Source organism: Bos indicus, chromosome 13 (genome assembly GCF_029378745.1).
Source record: "Bos indicus isolate NIAB-ARS_2022 breed Sahiwal x Tharparkar chromosome 13, NIAB-ARS_B.indTharparkar_mat_pri_1.0, whole genome shotgun sequence".
Lineage (NCBI taxonomy): Eukaryota > Metazoa > Chordata > Mammalia > Artiodactyla > Bovidae > Bos > Bos indicus.
The window spans coordinates 10661617-10680076 of record NC_091772.1 but is presented as its reverse complement, the minus strand read 5'-3'; the positions used below and the strand labels follow the sequence as shown (position 1 = coordinate 10680076).

Below are 18460 nucleotides of genomic sequence, written 5' to 3'. Positions count from 1 at the left end.
TCCCTCAACTATGCTGCCCCCTTTACCTGCAGCCTCAAAGGTGCTCAACCCACAACCAAACACCCTGAAGGAGCTGCCCAGCCTCACTCCTCCTCGCTACAGCCTAGATTCTGCTCCCTCACTCTGGAATTGTTCTCTTTGCCACCGGAGCTGAAATCAAACGGCTTGCCTACAGGTGAAGGGAGAGAGCTCTCAGCACTTCAGGTCACAGGTGCTAGATGGTAAGGTTCAGAGAAAGCTGCCAGTAACGTTACCAGGGTATAAACATCACATGGTGAGGCCACGAGCTGGATCCTCACTGGAGGGAAAAAGAGCTCAAGACCCTCAGTCCCTGATCTGTCCCCACAGATGGGGAGGGGGGCAGGTTGGCATGCATACAGTCACAGGCTGTTGTCACTTCCCGGCGGGGAGGGGACTCCTGCCCTGTGTCCGTGCGGCTGACCCACTGTGCTCTGATTAAACGTATCCCAGGTGTGGAGAATGTTCAACCTACCTCAGTCTGGCTCCCAGGAAAGAGCAATGAGCTTTTTTCTCTTCCCAGGTGCTGGCTGAGGCTGGGAAGAAGCAGGAAACACACATTTGCTCAAGAACACATTCTGATCTAAACTCACAGTGTAGCATCAGCCTCTCATTTCTGATACTGCAGGACAGGCAACAGCCAACCTGAAAGGTGGTGAAATTGGCCCAAGTCTGAACCTCGGTGTGTGTGGGGTGGAGAGAGAGGATTCTTTATCAGGGACACGGATGGGCCCTGGGGCTGTTTTCAGCCAGTGAATGAGGCTGAGGGATGGAAGAACTATTTCTCCAGGATCGAGGCAAGTGCAGCCAGCAGCTCCAAGCAGTCCTTGGGCTGCTCTGTCCACATCTGCTCCCTGGTTAGTTTCTGAAGCTGTCAGAGCACAAGAAAGCTGTCTAAAGGAAAGTGGGATGCTGGCGTTCAGATGCTTAAAGAAACCACATCTGTAGCAGGGCAGAACCCAAGGGCCATGTCTGGGCCCTCAGCTTTGAGAAGAGAGATCATAGTCGTATGTGGATAAGACAAAGCTCGGGATGCTGGAATCCTTTTGAATTATTACTCTGGCTCTGCCCATAAATGAGCCTCAGATATTTCAACCAATTTATTTTCTCCATTTCTCTATGGATCCATGTATCTATCTCCTTCCTCCTGTGACCTCAGCCTGCAAATTAGACTGTTTGCCTGGGGAGGGAGAGGGATAGCTCTCACCCAGTACTGATTTGGCACTAATATAAACTAACCCCCACAGTGATAAAGAAAAACCAAGGGGTGCAGCAGCAGGAGTCAGATTTTGGTGGCAGGCAGGCCGTGCATGTGCAAATCCCAGCTCAAATATTAAGTTTAAACCCCCAGCCTCAATTGTCTCATCCAACTTTATGAAGTTGTGGGTGTTGGAGGCTATCACGTAGAGTGAAGGGGCATTTTGTTAAGCGTACACGTGGCAGCGGTCACTACTCTTGTTCATTTGTGCATGATCACTGTTTCTGCAGAAGCAGGGAAGCGCTGTCACTAGGTGGGGCGCTAGTCTAGTAAGGGTGGCCATTAGGTATAATCGAGGCAAGGCTGGGGAGGAAGGAGGGGTCCAGCTGCTCTGGAGAGAGGGCAGGAGGCAGTGGGCCTGGACAGGTGGGCACCAGGCCCCAGACCCCAGGGTGGTGGGTGGAGGAAGGCTAATGATGAAGGTCCTCGACTGAAGAGGACCACAACTCAGGCCTAAACACGTCTGCCTGGACAAGACAAAGTACCGGTGGACCAGGGCCAAGGAATGCGCTGCTGGGGAGGGGACAGAGGGGACCCATCTCCCTGGTTCCTCCAGCAGAGGGTGAGTAGCTGCTCCCCTCGGAAAGGTTAAGTAACCTCACCAAAGTCACTCAGACAGTAAGTGATGGACCCAAGGTTGAAAACTCAATTGTCTTTCCTACTGTGTAGCATGGGGCACTCTGCTCAATGGGATGTGGCAACCTTGGATGGGAAGGGAGTTTGGAATGAACATTGGAGTATGTGTATCTTTTTGAATTATAGTTTTCTCCAGATATATGCCCCAGAGTGGGATTTCTGAATCATACAGTAGTTCTAGTATATTTTCAGCTTTTTAAGGAATTTCTATACTGTTCTCCATAGTGGCTGTACCAATTCACAGTATTACCAATAATGTAGGAGGGTTTCCTTTTCTCTACACCCTCTCCAGCCTTTATTATTAGTAGACTTTTGGATGATAGCCACTCTGACCAGTGTGATGTGATACCTCATTGCAGTTCTGTCATGCATTTCTCTGATAATTAGTGATGCTGACCATCATTTCATGTGCCATCATTTCATGGCAATCTGTCTATCTTCTTTGGAGAACTGTCTATTAACGTCTTCTGCCCATTTCTATTTTTTATTTTTATTTATTTGTGTTGCCCATTTCTAAATTGGGTTTTTGGTTTTTTATTTTTATTTTTTTGACATAGAGCTACATTTGTATATTTTGGAGATTAATCCCTTGTCAGTTGCTGCCTTTGCAAATATATTTTCCCTGTTAGTTTTTTATTTTGTTTTTGTTTCCTTTGGTGTGCAGAAGCTTTTAAGTATAATTAAGTTCCCTTTGTTTATTTTTATTTTTCAGTATTCAAAGACATGGATCAAAAAGGATAGTTCTGCGGTTTATGTCAGAGTGCTTTTTTTTTTTTGGCCGTGCCATGCGACTTGTGGGATCCTAGTTCCCTGACCAGGGATCGAACTCAGGCCCACAGCAGTGAAAGTGCCAAGTCTTAACCCTGGACTGCCAGAGAATTCCCTCAAAGTGTGTTCGGCCTATGTTTTCCTCTAAAAGTTTCCATTTAGGTCTTTGATCCATTTTGAGTATATTTTTGTGTATGGTATCAGAGAATGTCCTAATTTCATTCTTTTACTGTAGCTGTCCAGATTTCCCAGCACCACTTATTGAAGAGGGTTTTCTCCACTGTCCATCCTTGCCTCCTTTGTCATAGGTTAAGCGACCAGAGTTGCATGGAGAGAAGAGCCCACTTTATGTTGTTGAGTCCTCCTACCCCAGATCTGATCTTTCCATCTATTCCCCCGGTTTAAGGCTTTTCTCATTCAAGCAGGGACAGTAAATGTGCAGACAGACGGAGCGGAGGGGGCGTGCAGCAGCTTCAGGAGAGCGGAGGCCACCAGGACGGGGAGAGAGGTTGGCTGCAGTAGAACAGGGACTGGGCCTCTGTCCAGGATGCTGTAACAACGTCCTTAACACACCTGCATGTTCATGTAGTGCATATGAGTGCTTCCTATAGAACTATTTTTCTCTATCTCTGAAATATTTTAGTTTAAAAAATATCTAGAAGTTAATCGGTTTTAATAGAAAAGGATTTTATTGCAAATACAGTGACTTCATATTACAGTAGTTTATTCTGATAAACCAAATGACCATACTTTATGTATATCTTGGATATAAAACTATATTTTTTCCCTTTTTTTTTTTTAAACATATCATACACTTTCCAGTGTGATGACATTTCAATGAGGAAAAGATTGCATTCACAATGGATACCATCCTCCCTGAGTCCACAGCCCTAAAATACCAGCACTGTCTAGACTCCCTCGTGGTGGAACAGGCCCTGACAAAAAGGCTTCCTTCCTCTATCCCTTATCGCCAGTTGAAAGTCACAGAAAGTACATTTCTGGAGTGTCTATATCAATCCACCAACGAGAATGCCAGTGACTAAACCCATAGCACTAACAGTGCAATGGTAAAACTATAGAGCCCTGACTTTGCATTTGAATCTCTGTAGCCAAGGTCAGAAGTGCAACATTAAAATTGCTTTATTTTACCATTTGCCTTGCTGGGAACCCCATAATCTGTTTTGCTTGTCAGTAGCAAAATTAGGAATGTAACTCTGGAAGTTACCCAAGGACCACTAAAAAAAAAAAGTAGTCTTTTCCAACCTGTTTCCCCAGCCTCTGGCACACAGACCTTCATTAAATGCTTGTGAGATAAACAGAATCACAATCCTCGTCTATCCAGGGGTGTACAGCCAGTGAGCCACAATAAGTTACAGCATCACAGTGGTTTACTTTAAAGATGTTCTTTCAAAACGAACTCCAGGAAGAAAAGCAGTCTACACAGCGAGGGATGCTGTAGCAATCTTGCTGAGCAGTTTGCTGAGAGCTCTAACTTTTTCTTCCAAGAATCGGGCCTTTTTCTCGGCACCTCGTTGCTTCTCTTCAGTGACTTGAAGCGCTTTTGTCAGGTGAGCATTTTCCACATAGAGCTCCTTGAGCAGCAGATCAGATCGGCTGTTCTTTTCAAACTGGAGAGGGGAGAAAGCCACAGTGTACTGCACGTCTAACGCAGCCACGCCACGCCACCAGCTCTCCCTTCCTATTCCTCCACACGCGTTCAGACTAGTTTGGGGAACCTTACAAATCAGAGACATGTTGGATGTAATGACAGGTTTTGTTATCCTGGCATGAGAGAGGAAACTGACGAACTATGTGGTAGAGAAAATTTAAGCCAACTTTGTACAAATTGATGTATCACGAAATGAAGACAAGACCCAAATCTGAAGGCCTCCAAAAATCAATGAGTAAACTGTCAAGAGTACCCAAAATGATGGCCTTATCTCAGTGCGCTCTGCAGGCCCACCATGCCAGCCGGGACGCACCGAGGCACCTTGGGTGCCACCCACACGACACCGACAGGGGCTTCAGCGATGGGGACACAGGACACACTACTCAAGATGCAAAGACGCAGGGGTCCCGGCTTTGGGCTTTGAAAGTCCGCGCTGAAGCCACTCACTCAAGTAGCTACCGAGCAGCTCTGCGGGCCAGTGCTGCCCGGCCACGGCCCTGCTCCCACAGGCACGTGTTCTAACAGGAGCCAGCAGAGCGCGCAGTGTCAGGTGGCGTGTTAACAGAGAACCCAGGCGGGGGACACACGGCTGAGCCTGAGGTGCACAGAGACCTGAAAGAAGCATGGAGGACGCGCGGGCGGCTGCCTGACGCAAACCTCCCGGGCAGAGGCCGGCGCATGCGCGGTGGCAGGAACGGCCAGGAGGCCGGTGAGGAAGGCAGGGCCGCCACGCCGGCTGGGCGAGGGGCCGAGGGGAGGGGGCCAGGTCCTGCAGGATCTCGAGGCCACCGGAGAAGCCGCTGTCTACTCTGAGGCAGGCCGCAGCTCCAACGTATCTAAGGAAGACTGCTGCTGCTGAGGGGCTGGCAGAGGAGACGAGGAGCCCAGCTGTCAGGACCCAAAAGATGGGGCGCGGGGTGCGCGATGGGAGCTCTGCTCCGCACTGAGGGCCGCGCTGAAGAGCCAGACGGGCCCCTGGGTGGCCGGGCGGCTGGGAGGGCCTGTCAAGGGGGGCCTGTCAAGGCAGCAGAGAACTCGCTGGGAGCACCGGGCTCTGGAAGGCGGTGCTGAGGAGACCGGAGAGGGGGCGGCAGAAGCGGGGCTGGGCGAGCTGAGCGCACAGCCATTTCTCTGGGACCTTCTGGTCTTACGGGGACACAGCCCAAGTCACAACTGAGAGGAGGGGAGAGGGGCTGGGGGTCAGAGCGGAAGGGCCCCCCAGACAGGGAGGGGGGAAAGGCGGCAGTTGGGACAGTCAACCCCTACCCGCCCCCTCCCCCAGCATGTAGGAGCCTCAAGATTTACTTGGGGTTGAGGTTTTACCAAGAGTGACTGGGGGTAGGGGGTCACCAGGAGTCTGATGATTGGGAAGGAAAGTGAGGACCCAGGGATGGAAAAGGTTGGAGGGCGGTGGTGCCGGCAGGGCAGGGGCTACACAGGTGGGAGTGGGGGTCTGGAGCAGGCAGCCTGCGTGGAGTGACTCGAACTGGGGACGCGGCTCAGGGCGCTCCAGGTAAACCACATTCGGTCACTGTGGAACTAAGCATTTCCACAGATGCTCACATTTCACTTCCTGGAGCAGCAAGCAGACCTCATAGGACAGCAAGGCCTCTCTCTCCCCTCTCCCTGCCCTCCTCTCCCCTTCTCAGCACTTCGCAGGACACAGGGTTCTCTGGGGTCCTGTCTCCCTCATCAGCTACCTGGATGCCCAAAGGAGGCGTCCGTCACTCACCTGTTCCTTCAGCTCACCCACTTTCTCTTGGAGGAGCACTTCCATGTTCTTCAGAATCATTTCCACCTCCTCCACCCGCTCTTCTGTTGCTTTCAGCTGCCTTTCATGTGCTTCCTGAATAAGAGGAGGTTAGAGATCAACACCAGAGAAGGCAATGGCACCCCACTCCAGTACTCTTGCCTGGAGAATCCCAGGGATGGGGGAGCCTGGTGGGCTGTCGTCTATGGGGTCGCACAGAGTTGGATACGACTGAAGCGACTTAGCAGCAGCAGCAGTGGCAGAGATCAGCACGGTACATTGGCTGAAAATGGTGGAAAAGGACCAAGATGGGGGCCGCAAACTGACACCTCAGGGACAGAGCGATCTGGACAGAATTGCTGGACAGGTGGCAGCTGCCAACAAGAAGCATTAGAACAAATGATGCTGGGTTAATAAATTGCCTCGTTCGTAAAAATAAAATAAAATAAAAAGAATCATCTCAGGCTTATTTACTTTAGAATGGAAATCAGCTGAAGTGTAGAAAATCTGAGTATCTGGCTAACCTTTCATCTATAGGGAGGGATGGTTAGAAATGTCTCACAAGCCACAAAGCTGCACTTCTCACTGTAGTGTGAACAGATAAGAGACTCTTTGTCCTAGGATTTTAATCCTAAATGACTCAAAGTTGAGTTTCCCCAAACATAGTAGTCTTTCTAGGGGATCTCTGACTAAATTTCCTTTGTCAATAATCTGTCCTAGCTTAAATGTCTCTCCAGCACGTGTTTGCATAATGCTATAAGGCTGTTCTTCTTTAGAATTTGTGTTTTACAAATGTCAGATTCTACCCACCTTTCCAATCTTGCACAAATTGCTTCCTCAGGAAGGCACCTAGCCCTCTGCCGCTCCTCACCCTTGCACTGACCCATGAACTTTGAGGACCCAAATGTGCTTCCCCAGGCTCGCACTTTGAGGTGCTCACTCACTGATGCCTGAGAGACTGCTCTGAGGTGGGAACCACTGCCACCAGAGGTTGAAAGAAATGGAAGCACAGAGAGTTGAATCACTCACTCAGTTAAACCACTCGGCTCAGGTGGTGGAGCCAGGATCCAGTCCCCCACAGTGCACGCGCTGAGCCACTGTTCTGCTGCCCTTTTAAGGCAGCAGCTCTGTTTCTGCATGTGAGCCTGGCACACAGCAGGGCTCCCCAAGTCCGTGCTGTCACTGTGCTGATCTCTTGTCCAACCAGCACCCCACACCCCTTGCAGCTTTGAAACATGCCAAGCACAGCCCACCCCAGGACCTTTGCACCTGCCTACACTCCTGAAAAGCTATCCCTGCCCATCCCTCTCTTGTGGCCCTTCTATCACCACCTTTCAGACCTGGAAGCGGGTCACGTGTGTGGCTGGCTACAGACACACACAGCCCAGAAAACAGGCTGGGGGACTCAGGGTCGGCCGCTCAATGCCCCCCAGCTCCCAGTGGAAGCCGGGTCCCGTGGCTTCCATAAACATCCCACATGGTGGGAGGGCTGTCAGGCCATCCTCCCCTTGGCACCAGAAAGCCTACTCGCCCTCCCCATCACCCCCAGCTGGCCCCCGAGCCTGGTCCCCACTCACCTGGGCCTCCTCCTGGAGCCGCCGTGCCCCCAACCGCTCCCCTTCCAGCAGCCGCTGCAGCTCGGCCACGCGGACTGCAGGCACGAGCTGTGCCATCTCCTCCCGCAGCTGCTGTACCCGCTGGGTGTGCTGCGACTGGGCCAGCTGCAGCCTCTGGGTGGCTCCATACAGCTGCCGGGGAAAAGGCACAGCGGTTATGGGGTGACTGCCCAGAGCTACAGGGTCACCACCAGACACAGAAAACTGCATCTCTACCTGGTAGGCCACCCCACAAGGGAAGGGTGTGTTCAGCAGAGCCCACAATTTCTAAAGAGTCCATTTATCTGATGCCCACACTCCATTTCCTGGTAGTTCAGACGGTAAAGAATCCGCCTGCAATGCAGGAGACACGGGATACGTGGATTTGGTCCCTGTGTTGGGAAGATCCCCTGGAGAACGGCATGGCAACCCACTCGAATATTCTTGCCTGGAGAATACCAGGGACAAAGGAGCTTGGCAAGCTAAAGTCCATGGGGTTGCAAAGAATCGGATGGGACTGAGTGACTAACACAGAGTCCATTCAGGGGCGCTTCTGCACCCTGAGAGCCTGGAAGGCCTTCCTGTAGCCCTCCCTGTGACCTCGTACCGGATCCTGGGAGGATCAAGTTATTCTGTCCTGTTTACCCCCTGGGTTCTTTGCTGGGTTTAATTCCTTCAATAATGGGACTCACACCAGCAGCATAGAGCAGCCTCCCTCTAAATGTAGAGCTCACGCTCCTGAGACGGGCTGTGGCCAGGGCCCCGGAGGTGGTTGCACAGCATCTGGAGAGGTGTGGATGTGGACGGACTCGGCCACCTGCTTCCTGGGCACAGAACCCACGGGATCGCTGGCACCAGGCTGCCCAGAGCCTGGCCACTTTCCCTGAATGGAGCGCCTGGGAGGCCATCTAAACACCATTTACACCACGGGCTCCGGCGGCCTCGTCTGGAGCACACAGACCTGCCCTCTGAGACCCCGTGGACGGGAGAGGCGGCGGCTCCACCAGGGGCCCTGCTGAGGGCAGGCAGGGGAGGAGGGCACTGGCCATCCTGGCCGGGCAGGGGTGAAACTGTGAGCCACAGCCCTACTCCCTCACTGGCCTGTGTCACCGCGTGTCTGAGGGGCCACCCTGGGCAGTTTCCCCAGACAGACCCCCAGAAGCACACCACACACACAGGTCCAGTGGAGCAGCTGCCACGCTCCTGGGATGAAGAGAGGGGAGGAAAGTTCTCACACACCCTCCACCAGACGTAGCCACCTCCCTGTGGCTTTAGAGCTTCGGATGATCACTATGCAGTCACTCCTGCCCAGGTCTGAGTCCCGCACACCTGCCTGGGTGCCTTGTTGCCTCCTGCAGCCGATGCTCTGCTTAGCCCTGCAGCCTGACCACAGGCCTCACCGTCCACTCTCCTAGGCCAGGCAGTATTCAGCACGGCCCAGCTGAGTGCCCCTGAGGCCCTCCTGGTAAAACAAGGTGTGGGTGGAGAGTGGGCCCGCTCCGGAGAGCCCTGCTCGACCGCGACGTGAGAAGGCAGGATGTCCCCAGAAGAGAGGTGGGGCCCCTGCAGCCAGGAAGCCAGGGCCTCCGTGTTCTGGGTGCTGGGGTGGGGCAGTGAGCCCCTCAGATGATGGCGGACCTCTCCACCCTGAATCCAGGCTGGCCCGGCCAAATGTGGGGCAGTGATGCTAAGGAAACCCCTGGTGCAGTGCTCAGCAGCCTGGATGCTTGTCTGCCCTTCCTGGGTGCTTGGTTGCCACGCAACAAGGACCCAATGCCACAGAGGCCAGTGCAGGTGCCCCCGCCCACAGCACACTTTCATCCAGGCATGTTTTGGGGGGTCCTCATCTAACTCACCAATGGTGACACCAGCTGCCTCACGGTAGCTGCTCCTGCCTGTGACAGCGGCTCAGTGCTGGGCATCCCCCAACCCCAGCGGCATAGAAGCCTCCGGCAGCCCAGTCCTGCTGCCCATGGGTGGATCTGTATTCTCCACCTCAAAGGCTCAAACCAGTCCAGCAATTTGTCAAGGTTCCTTTTGCACTACAAACAGGGAAGGGAGCCCCCAGTACACAGAGACACCTTGGAGAAAGTGCCTGCTGACAGTGGGGGGCTGGGCCCACAGGGGTCTGCCAGCCCCTCCTAAGACCCTGGACAGGGAGGGGTCCCACATGCAGACAGACCCTTCTGCAACCTGGGCCATCTGAGAAGTGACCTCTCACACCAGGTGTCCACAGCTAAGTCCAGGGGTCACACCAGGGGCCAGGTGGGGAACCTGGTGCCAGGCTGAGCAGAGACACGAGGCTTAGACCCTCTCTCACAGCCCCTTCCCCCTGCAGACCCCGGCTCTCCAAGCGCACCCCATGTCTGAGTCCACCAGGGCCTGAGGCCCTCAGGGCACCTCACACCGTCAGCTCCCTCCTCTCCTCCTGCTTGAGCTCCTCGGAAGAACCAGCCCTGCGTCCCAGCACCTCACTCTGGCAGGCACCCCCCACCCCTCCTGGGCCCACTCTGCTCACATCTGTGTGTCCCAGCCCGTGAGCTCCCTGCCTCCCCGCTGCTGCATATCTGAGCCTGGCAGGCATCAGACAAGTGCAGGGCATTGGCAGCACTGCCACACACATGAACAGGCGTGTGACACCCGGGCTCCACCAGGGCAAGCAGCTGGTCCCCTCGGGGGCTGCTCCGCCCGCGGCCTGGACCTCGGAGGCTACCTTCCGTGTTCCCTGGCTCCTCCACCTGCAGAGGGCACACCCAGAGGTGCTGCTATGCCTGCCTGCCCTCGTGAGGGAACAGGCACAGCCCTTCACACGGTTCACTCGCATTCCACCTGACCCTGGACGGGGCCTGACTGAATCCTCGGCCTGGAGGGCGCCCCCCTAGCTGTGTGGCCTCAGCCAGCCCCGTGAAGCCCTTGGCCGGACTAGTCCCGTGCAGGCTGTCAGAGGCGAGGCTGACTCCCCTCAGCCTTGGGACCACCATGCACACTCACCTGGTTCCGACTCTCTTCAAGGGCCTCTCTCAGCTGTGACTGTGCCAGTCTCAGACTCTGACGGTCCCGAGTCACGCGGTCAAGTTCAAGTTCAAGTTTTTGGATTTGGTTACCCTGTTGTTAAATATCGGTTTCACAAGTATAAGAAGAACACTAGCAACATGATACGTACTTAATGAAGAAACTTCAGAAAAGCAAGAATTACAAAATTTAAGTCAGCAGTGATCACAGCACACCCGACATGCTGTATCTCCTGGCCCTTCCTCCACACACACACACATGCTGCACCACGACATCGTAGGCCATGCTTTCTCTTTTATAATGTCCAGAGCATTAGACACTATTCAAAAATGTGGTTTATAATGGCGGCACCATAATTTACTGACTTAGTCAATACGGTTGATGATTCAAAGCTGATTCCAATTCTGTTGTGCTATTATAAACACCAGAGCAATGAACATATGTTCATCTAAGTCCATACACAATGTTCAGTAAAGTTCCCACAGCAGAATCATGAAGTCAGAGCACACCAACGTTCTTGACCACTCTTGATGTATGTTTTGCCTAATGACCTCTGGAGAGGTCACCCCAATTTAGGCTCCTATCATCAGGATTTAATTCCTTTCTGCTACTTTCTCTAGAGGTACCAGGCTTTGCAAAAGCTGCTAGAAGTTCACACATTTGTCAGGGCTTGCTTGTGAAGCCCCTTGCTTTACCTGCAGGCACGTCAGGGCTGTCCCTGGTCTGTTTTAGGCCGGGCTGCCTGCCCCTCCCTGCCCTGCCCGCCATTCACCTGCAGCTCCTCCCGGAGCTCGGCCTCCTCCAGTCTGTGTGTCAGCAGCTGGACGGTGACGGGACTCTTCTCGCTTTGGGTCTGGTGGGTAGAGGCCTCCTCTCCGAGCTGCAGGACCCTGTGGTTGAGCTGGGACAGTTCATCCCTACACTTCTGACTCTGGAACAAACAGGGAGAAAACACAGGTAGGAAAGTTATTTTTTTAAGCCAGCAGCATCCCAGGGGTCCTCAACCAGGGACACTCTTCTCCCCAGGGGATCCTTGGCAATCTTTGGAGACCATTTTGGTCATCACAGCTGGGGGTGGGGTTGCTATTAGCAACTAGTGGGTGAGGCGCTTGCTCAGTGTCCCCAGAGTGACGGGCTCTCAGGCCACCAGGTGGAGGATGAACTGTGATCAATCCCCCAAGAAATAAATGCTGGGCACCAGGAGCACTCACATCCCATCAACATCCCATCACTGCTCTGGAGAACTGGCATGCTTTTCTCGTTTCTCCCACAGTTATTTCTGACATTATCTTATACAAGTTGAAGGAAAAAAAAAACCCAGAACCCTAGCTAAACCTGAGGCACATGATTCTCTTAAAAAATCTGATCACTGTCATTAAACACAGCACACTGATGAAATGACCCACTTTGCAGACAGTGGATGCTGGACGCTGGCGGTGCGGCCTGGGATAAATGGCAGCCAGCAGGCGACACAAGGAAGCTCGTTATCGCCAACCGTGTGTCACACGCCTTCACACAAACCATGTTTTGCTCCTCTGCTTTTCCCTAGCAATTGCTCCAGAGGCTGAGGGTCTGAAGCCCTGTGTGCCTCGGAGCAGGGTTCATGCACAGCTAGGCGGATGCATCACTGTCGCCCCAGGGTGGGTGTTCCCACCGTATCAGCCAGACTTGGGGAGGCAGGCAGCGGTGGGAAGAGGCAGATGGGAACTGCGGGTGTCTCCAGGGAACAGCAGGAGTCTGGGAAACCAGAGGTGACAAATGCACTCCCAGAGTGAGCGGGAGCTCAGCAAGGACACAAGGTCGGCAGGTGAAAACCTACTACGCTTCTATGTCCTGACAGTGAACGTGCAGAGACCCACGAGAAAAACAAAACGCCATTTCCGCTCTGGCCTGGAAAGAGCTTGGAAGTCGGCACTCCCACCCTCCCAGCAAGAACAAAGAAAAAGCTGAGTAACTGAAAGTCAACAACTCTTCTCAGGCCCATCAGAGAACTAAAGTCACAGGGCAAACCAATGCTCTGAAAACCAGAAAGAAAGACAGGCGAAGAGCGTCACAGCTCACCAGGAGCCAGAGGCTGGAGGCCTGAACAAGGTGGCTGCTGTGGGTAGAACCGGGTCCACAAAGTCACCAGTCTGGGGACAAGGCTGCTAGCAGGTAATTCAGGTTAAATGTGCTCGCAAGGTGGGGTCCTAATCCAATGGGACAGTGACTTTATAAGAAGACACAGTGAGAGGGGGCTCCCCACAAGCCTGGAAGAGCCTCACGGGAACCAGGCCGGCCCCGCCTTGACCGTGGCCTTGAGAACCTTGGGACAATAAACCCTGTAGTTGAAGCCGCCTGTTTGTGGCATCTGTATGAGCCTGAGTAGACTAGGACCGTGCCTGTTTTGAAGTACACAGAGCGTTCTGTTCTCTGCCCTCGAGGGAAACCTCCTTCTTTACCAGGCCTGAACCAGCGAGGGGATAGCCAAGTGGAGCCCCCGCCAGCTGTTCTGACCCAGTGTCACTCACTCCTGGACGGGCTAAAGTAAGAGTGACAACACCAAGTGTGGACAGGGATGTGGGGCAACTGGACCCGGCAGACGCCGCTGGCGGGAACATTGACTCTTAGTAGCTGCTGTGGAAAACAGCTGGGCAATTTCATATAAAACTAGACATGTAGCTGCCGTACAGATGAGTGATTGTCTCCTGGGCATCTATCCCGTGAAATGAAGACCATCCACACAAAGACCTGCCTAGGAACGTTCATTGCAGCTCCTGTGACGGCCCAAAACTGGAATCAGCCCAGCCATCCTTTAAAAGGTGAGCATTAAGACAAGCTGGTTCCAAATTGGGAAAGGAGTACGTCAAGGCTGTATATTGTCACCCTGCTTGTTTAACTTACATGCAGAGTACATCATGCAAAATGCCAGGCTGGATGAAGCACAAGCTGGAATCAAGATTGCCGGGAGAAACATCAATAATCTCAGATACACTGATGACACAACCCTTATGGCAGAAGGCAAAGAGGAACTGAAGAGCCTCTTGATGAAAGTGAAAGAGAGTGAAACAGTTGGCTTAAAACTCAACATTCAAAAAACTAAGATCATGGCATCCGGTCCCATCAGTTCACGGCAAATAGATGGGAAAACAATGGAAACAGTCATAGACTTTATTTTCTTGGGCTCCAAAATCACTGCAGATGGTAACTGTAGCCATGAAATTAAAAGGCGCCTGCTCCTTGGAAGAAAAGCTATGACCAACCAAGATAGCATGTTAAAAAACTGACAAAGGTCCATCTAGTCAAAGCTATGGTTTTTCTAGTAGTCATGTATGGATGTGAGAGTTGGAGCATAAAGAAAGTTAAGTGCCCAAGAACTGATGCTTTTGAACTGTGGTGTTGGAAAAGACTCTTGAGGGTCCCTTGGACTGCAAGGTGCAGACACCAACGAGTCCATCCTAAAGGAAATCAGTCCTGAATATTCATTGGAAGGGCTGATGCTGAAGCTGAAACTCCAATACTTTGGCCACCTGATGTGAAGAACTGACTCATTGGAAAAGACCCTGATGCTGGGAAAGACTGAAGGCAGGAGCAGAAGGGGACGACAGAGGATGAGATGGGTGGAAGGCATCACCGACGCGATGGACATGAGTCTGAGCAAGCTCCGGGAGTTGGTGATGGACAGGAGAGCCTGGCATGCCGCAGTCCATAGGGTCGCAGAGTCAGACACGACTGAGAGACTGAACTGAACTGAAGACGAGCTGTGGGATGTTAACGCCTTGGAATGCCATCCAGTGGCAGGAAGAAACTACTGTGGACACGCAGCAGGTAGCCGTGCTATGTGGAGAGGCAGTCCCAGAGAGCTCATTTGGGATGGCTCCTTGTGTGTCACTGGAGAAATGGTACAAGTTTGGCTGTCCTCTGTCACTTTCATCAGGAGGCTCTTCAGTTCCTCTTTGTTTTCTGCCGTAAGGGTGCTGTTGGGGCTGAGATAGGTGGGCAGAAAGACAGATGGCGGATGTCGCTGTGAATGAACAATATGAAGGACCTAGTGGCGCTGCAGCTGGGTTGTGGAGACATGAACCTGCACAGGGAATAAACCCGTGTAGACCTGACACCACACGAGAGCATAAGCAAAGCTGCGGGAGCACGTGGACTTTCTGGGTGGTCCCGTGGTTAAGAACCTGCCTTCCGAGGCAGGACACTCGGGTTCCATCCCTGGTTGGGGAACTAAGATGCCACGTGCTGTGGGGCAACGAAGCCCCTCCCCCAAGAAAAAGAACAACCCCCCCACTCCCCACAAAAAAACTGGGGAAGTAAGACCTACGGATGCATCAATGTCAAGAGCTTGACTGTGATGCTCATTAAGGGCTGACTTGTGCCCCCTCACACCCCAATTCAATGTTGAAGCCCAAACCTCCAATCTTGTACAGAGGGAGTGTAGTTGGAGACGGGGTCTTGAAAGAGGTGATTAAGGTAAAACGAGGTCGTATGAATGCAGTATGATGGTGCCCTAATAAGAGATGACAACACAGACGCATCTGAAGGACGACCACGTGAAGACACAGGCAGGACAGTTGTGTACAAACCAGAGAGAGGCCTCAGAAGAAACCAGCCCCACCCTGACCTGAACTTCTAACTCCGAGCACTGTGAGGAAATAAACTTGGTTGTGTAAGCCCCTCAGTCTGCAGTGCTTTGCTATGGCAGCCCTAGCATACTAACACAGACACTATACTAAAGTTTCATAAAACGTGGTCCCTGGGGAAACTGGACAGAGTGTATTCCTCTGTAATATATGTCTTACAACCACATGTGAGCCTGCAATTATCAGTAATAATTTCAATTTTAAAAAAAAATAAAAAAGAATGACACATCCAAGCTGTGTGAAGTGAAGTGAAAGAAGCTCAGTCGTGTCCAACTCTTTGCAACCCCTTGGAATTCTCTAGGTCAGCATACCGGAGGGGGTAGCCTTTCCCTTCTCCAGGGGATCTTCCCTACCCAGGGACCAAACCCAGGTCTCCCGCACTACAGGTGGATTCTTTAGCAGCTGAGTCACAAGAGAAGCCCTCCTAGCTGTGTGCTTGGGTACAAAAGCCAGTAAGAGAGACCAAGTGCAGAAAACACTTATTTGTGGCGCAAAGGGAGACCAGTGTGGTGGTCAGCGCTAAACAGCGTGAGAAGGGCATTCACGTGCAGGCTAAAGGGGACTGACCAAACAGTAAGTCCATCCACTGAGGATGGAGACCAGGCTTTTCACTGCTAGAGGAATAAGTTATAAATACAGAGAGAGAAAGCTAGAACCATCCCTGTGATATTGGAATTTCAGAGTTTGAATTTATGATTTCTAGTAGAGAGGTGTACAAATAAATATACCTGAAACCACATGCATGTGAGCATCATAAACATACACTCCCGAGTTCCACGCACTAACTGCATTTGGACATAGTGATGATCCTGGAGCCGTGAGCACCCCCAGTACCCAAATCTTGGTCTCCACGTACCATTCTGAGCTAAAAGTCACCAAGGATTCCTTGGAGAAGTGGCTGCTTCCAGGGTTGGGGCAAGGGAAGTACCAGATGAACCTGGAATATCATGGGACACTAGAAAGTAAGGAAGTACTCAAATAATGACCAGGACCTGTCTGGAGGGCCCAGAACTCACCAGGAGGGGGCTCTTATTAGGCAAATCTGGGACAATTGAGCATGAAAATAAATACTGATGGTAACATATTATAACCCATTAAATAAACAGGGAGAACAACTGGGTGAGAGTTTGATGAAGAACAGGACATTCACATCATCTCAAAGGATTTTCCTATAAAATGTTCCGTAATTACCAAGGGGAAAGTAACTTTGTGAAGAAGCCTGGCCAACAGCACCTGACCAAGAATCTAAGGACGTCACTAAAGCTTGTGTCCCCGGACAGGATAGAATGAGAAGGGGATGTTCCCACATAATCGGAATCCAATTATAAGGAAGTTTTAGACACACCAAAACAACTGCTTATAACCTTCAAAAGCACCAGGTCCTAAAAACAAGGAAAGGCAGACAAGCCACACGAGGTCCCGGCTGTGGCTGACGAGGCTACACCCCGTCATATCCACAGTGATTCCCCAACTTGGAGTGGGAGGGGCTGATGGGCCAGCAACTCTTGTAACTTCCATAAAAATGTTCTGTGTTTCCTTTCTGCAAGTTTGAGATTATTTCAAAACGATGGAAAAGGGAGGGGGGCATCCGTTTCACACCAGGGGTCAATACTTAACCTGTGTGCGGAGCTCTTCCATCTCAGAGCAGGCCTTTTCCTTGTCTCTCTTTAAAACCTCAATGTCCTTCCTGTTGAAGAAGCAAAGTTAACAGTGTCACTGATGAGTCATTGCTCACCGTGGTCACCGTGGTGCTGGTTCGTACACCTGTTCTCGATAGCCTACAGCCACTGGTCTGTCACTGTCCTGCACTGTTACTGTGCTGGCCCAATTGGATCCCAGCCTGGGAGCCAGAGGAACCCTGCCAGCACTGTAAGAACAAACCCTCCACGACATTCCTCAGTTGCACAGCACATGTTAATCTCTCTCCAGCACATGGGAGTGCTCTTCACACCCAGAAGCATAACGATCAACACAGCCTTACATTTGCTGACATCTGCTGTCAAAAGGGCCCCAGCACCAAACTTAGGGAAAATGGTTCCTGGAGGGAAGAAACCTTTCAGATTTCAGAATTGCTGTAACGTAACAGTGATCGCTGGGTGACCATCCACTCTGGATTCCACACTTTAATCGTCAGGCACTTTTTATCAAATCAACACCACATTCTCAGCAGTTTACAGCTGAGCTCATTTGAATTTTATTAAAAAAAAAAAAAAAAAAAAGCCAAACCCTTCTTAGATGAGGCTCTGATAGTGAAAGCTGAAATCTACCAACAAGTATCCCTCTACAATACACACAGCTCCTGCCTCAGTGCTCAGGCCCCTGCCCTAGACCCCTGACTCTGACACACTGAAATCAACAGACCAGGAATGAACCGTGGACAACAGCAGGGCTGAAATCATCATTAGGACAAGAAGAAACAGATTCTCCTGGCCCAGGAAGGTTGTAAGAGGCCCTCCTGCCCCTACAGGGATGCAGGATGCCTCCTCTGACCCTTGAGCACGCTATGGAGTATTCTGTAGGACGCCTGAGCCCTCCCGTGCCCATCAAGGCTGGTCAGAGGGCAGCACAGTTCTCTGCTGACTGTTCCTGGAATGTGGGTTATCTGTGAACACGTCCCACTTTCTACAGTAATGCCCTCTGAGCTTCTTCTGTGATGAGCAAACCGTGTCTGGGATGGGTGGCTGGGGTGGGACCCATGAGCTGGCCCTTACCTCTGTGCAGCCTCCGTCCTTTCTGAAGCTTCAAGCTCTTGTTGGATCCTCCCCAGCTCATTTTTCAAGAGCGTGTTTTCTTCAGAAAGCTTTTCCAACTCGATTCTGGATAACAAATTTTAAAAAGAAAGAAGAGTGGGAATTCCAGGAGCTGGTCACCCGACAGAGTCTGGTCTTGCAATGACCCCCAGCCCCACTTTCCTTCCCTGGATGGGGACACAGGGCACCAGTCCCTCCCTGTATCCAGTGTTAACCTGCTCTGGCTTGCATCTCCCAAGAGATAAGCTACAGAAAAACAAAGCTTTCTTAGCTCCTAAAAGAGCCAGTGACTAGCGTGTTCGGCACCTTGGTTCACTGTGTTTACAGCTGGCCCGTTCCTGCATCTCCTTACCTTCACTGAAATGTCACCGTGCTCACA

General features: G+C 51.9%; 1 protein-coding gene across 5 annotated transcripts in view; it reads right to left on the bottom strand.

The window, feature by feature from the left end:
- Positions 1-3346: 3346 nt before the first annotated feature.
- The window catches only part of LOC139186644 (ninein-like protein), a 96657-nt gene continuing 81543 nt past the window's right edge, over positions 3347-18460 (bottom strand). For all 5 annotated transcript variants that reach the window (XM_070801939.1, XM_070801940.1, XM_070801938.1 and 2 more), the window contains 7 exons: positions 18043-18147; positions 16949-17018; positions 11479-11637; positions 10686-10799; positions 7677-7847; positions 6082-6195; positions 3347-4308 (listed from right to left, as the gene is read on the bottom strand). In XM_070801939.1, coding sequence (XP_070658040.1) covers positions 4117-4308; positions 6082-6195; positions 7677-7847; positions 10686-10799; positions 11479-11637; positions 16949-17018; positions 18043-18147 — 925 coding nt within the window. In that variant the 3' untranslated portion in view covers positions 3347-4116. The remainder of the gene's footprint in view (positions 4309-6081; positions 6196-7676; positions 7848-10685; positions 10800-11478; positions 11638-16948; positions 17019-18042; positions 18148-18460) is intronic.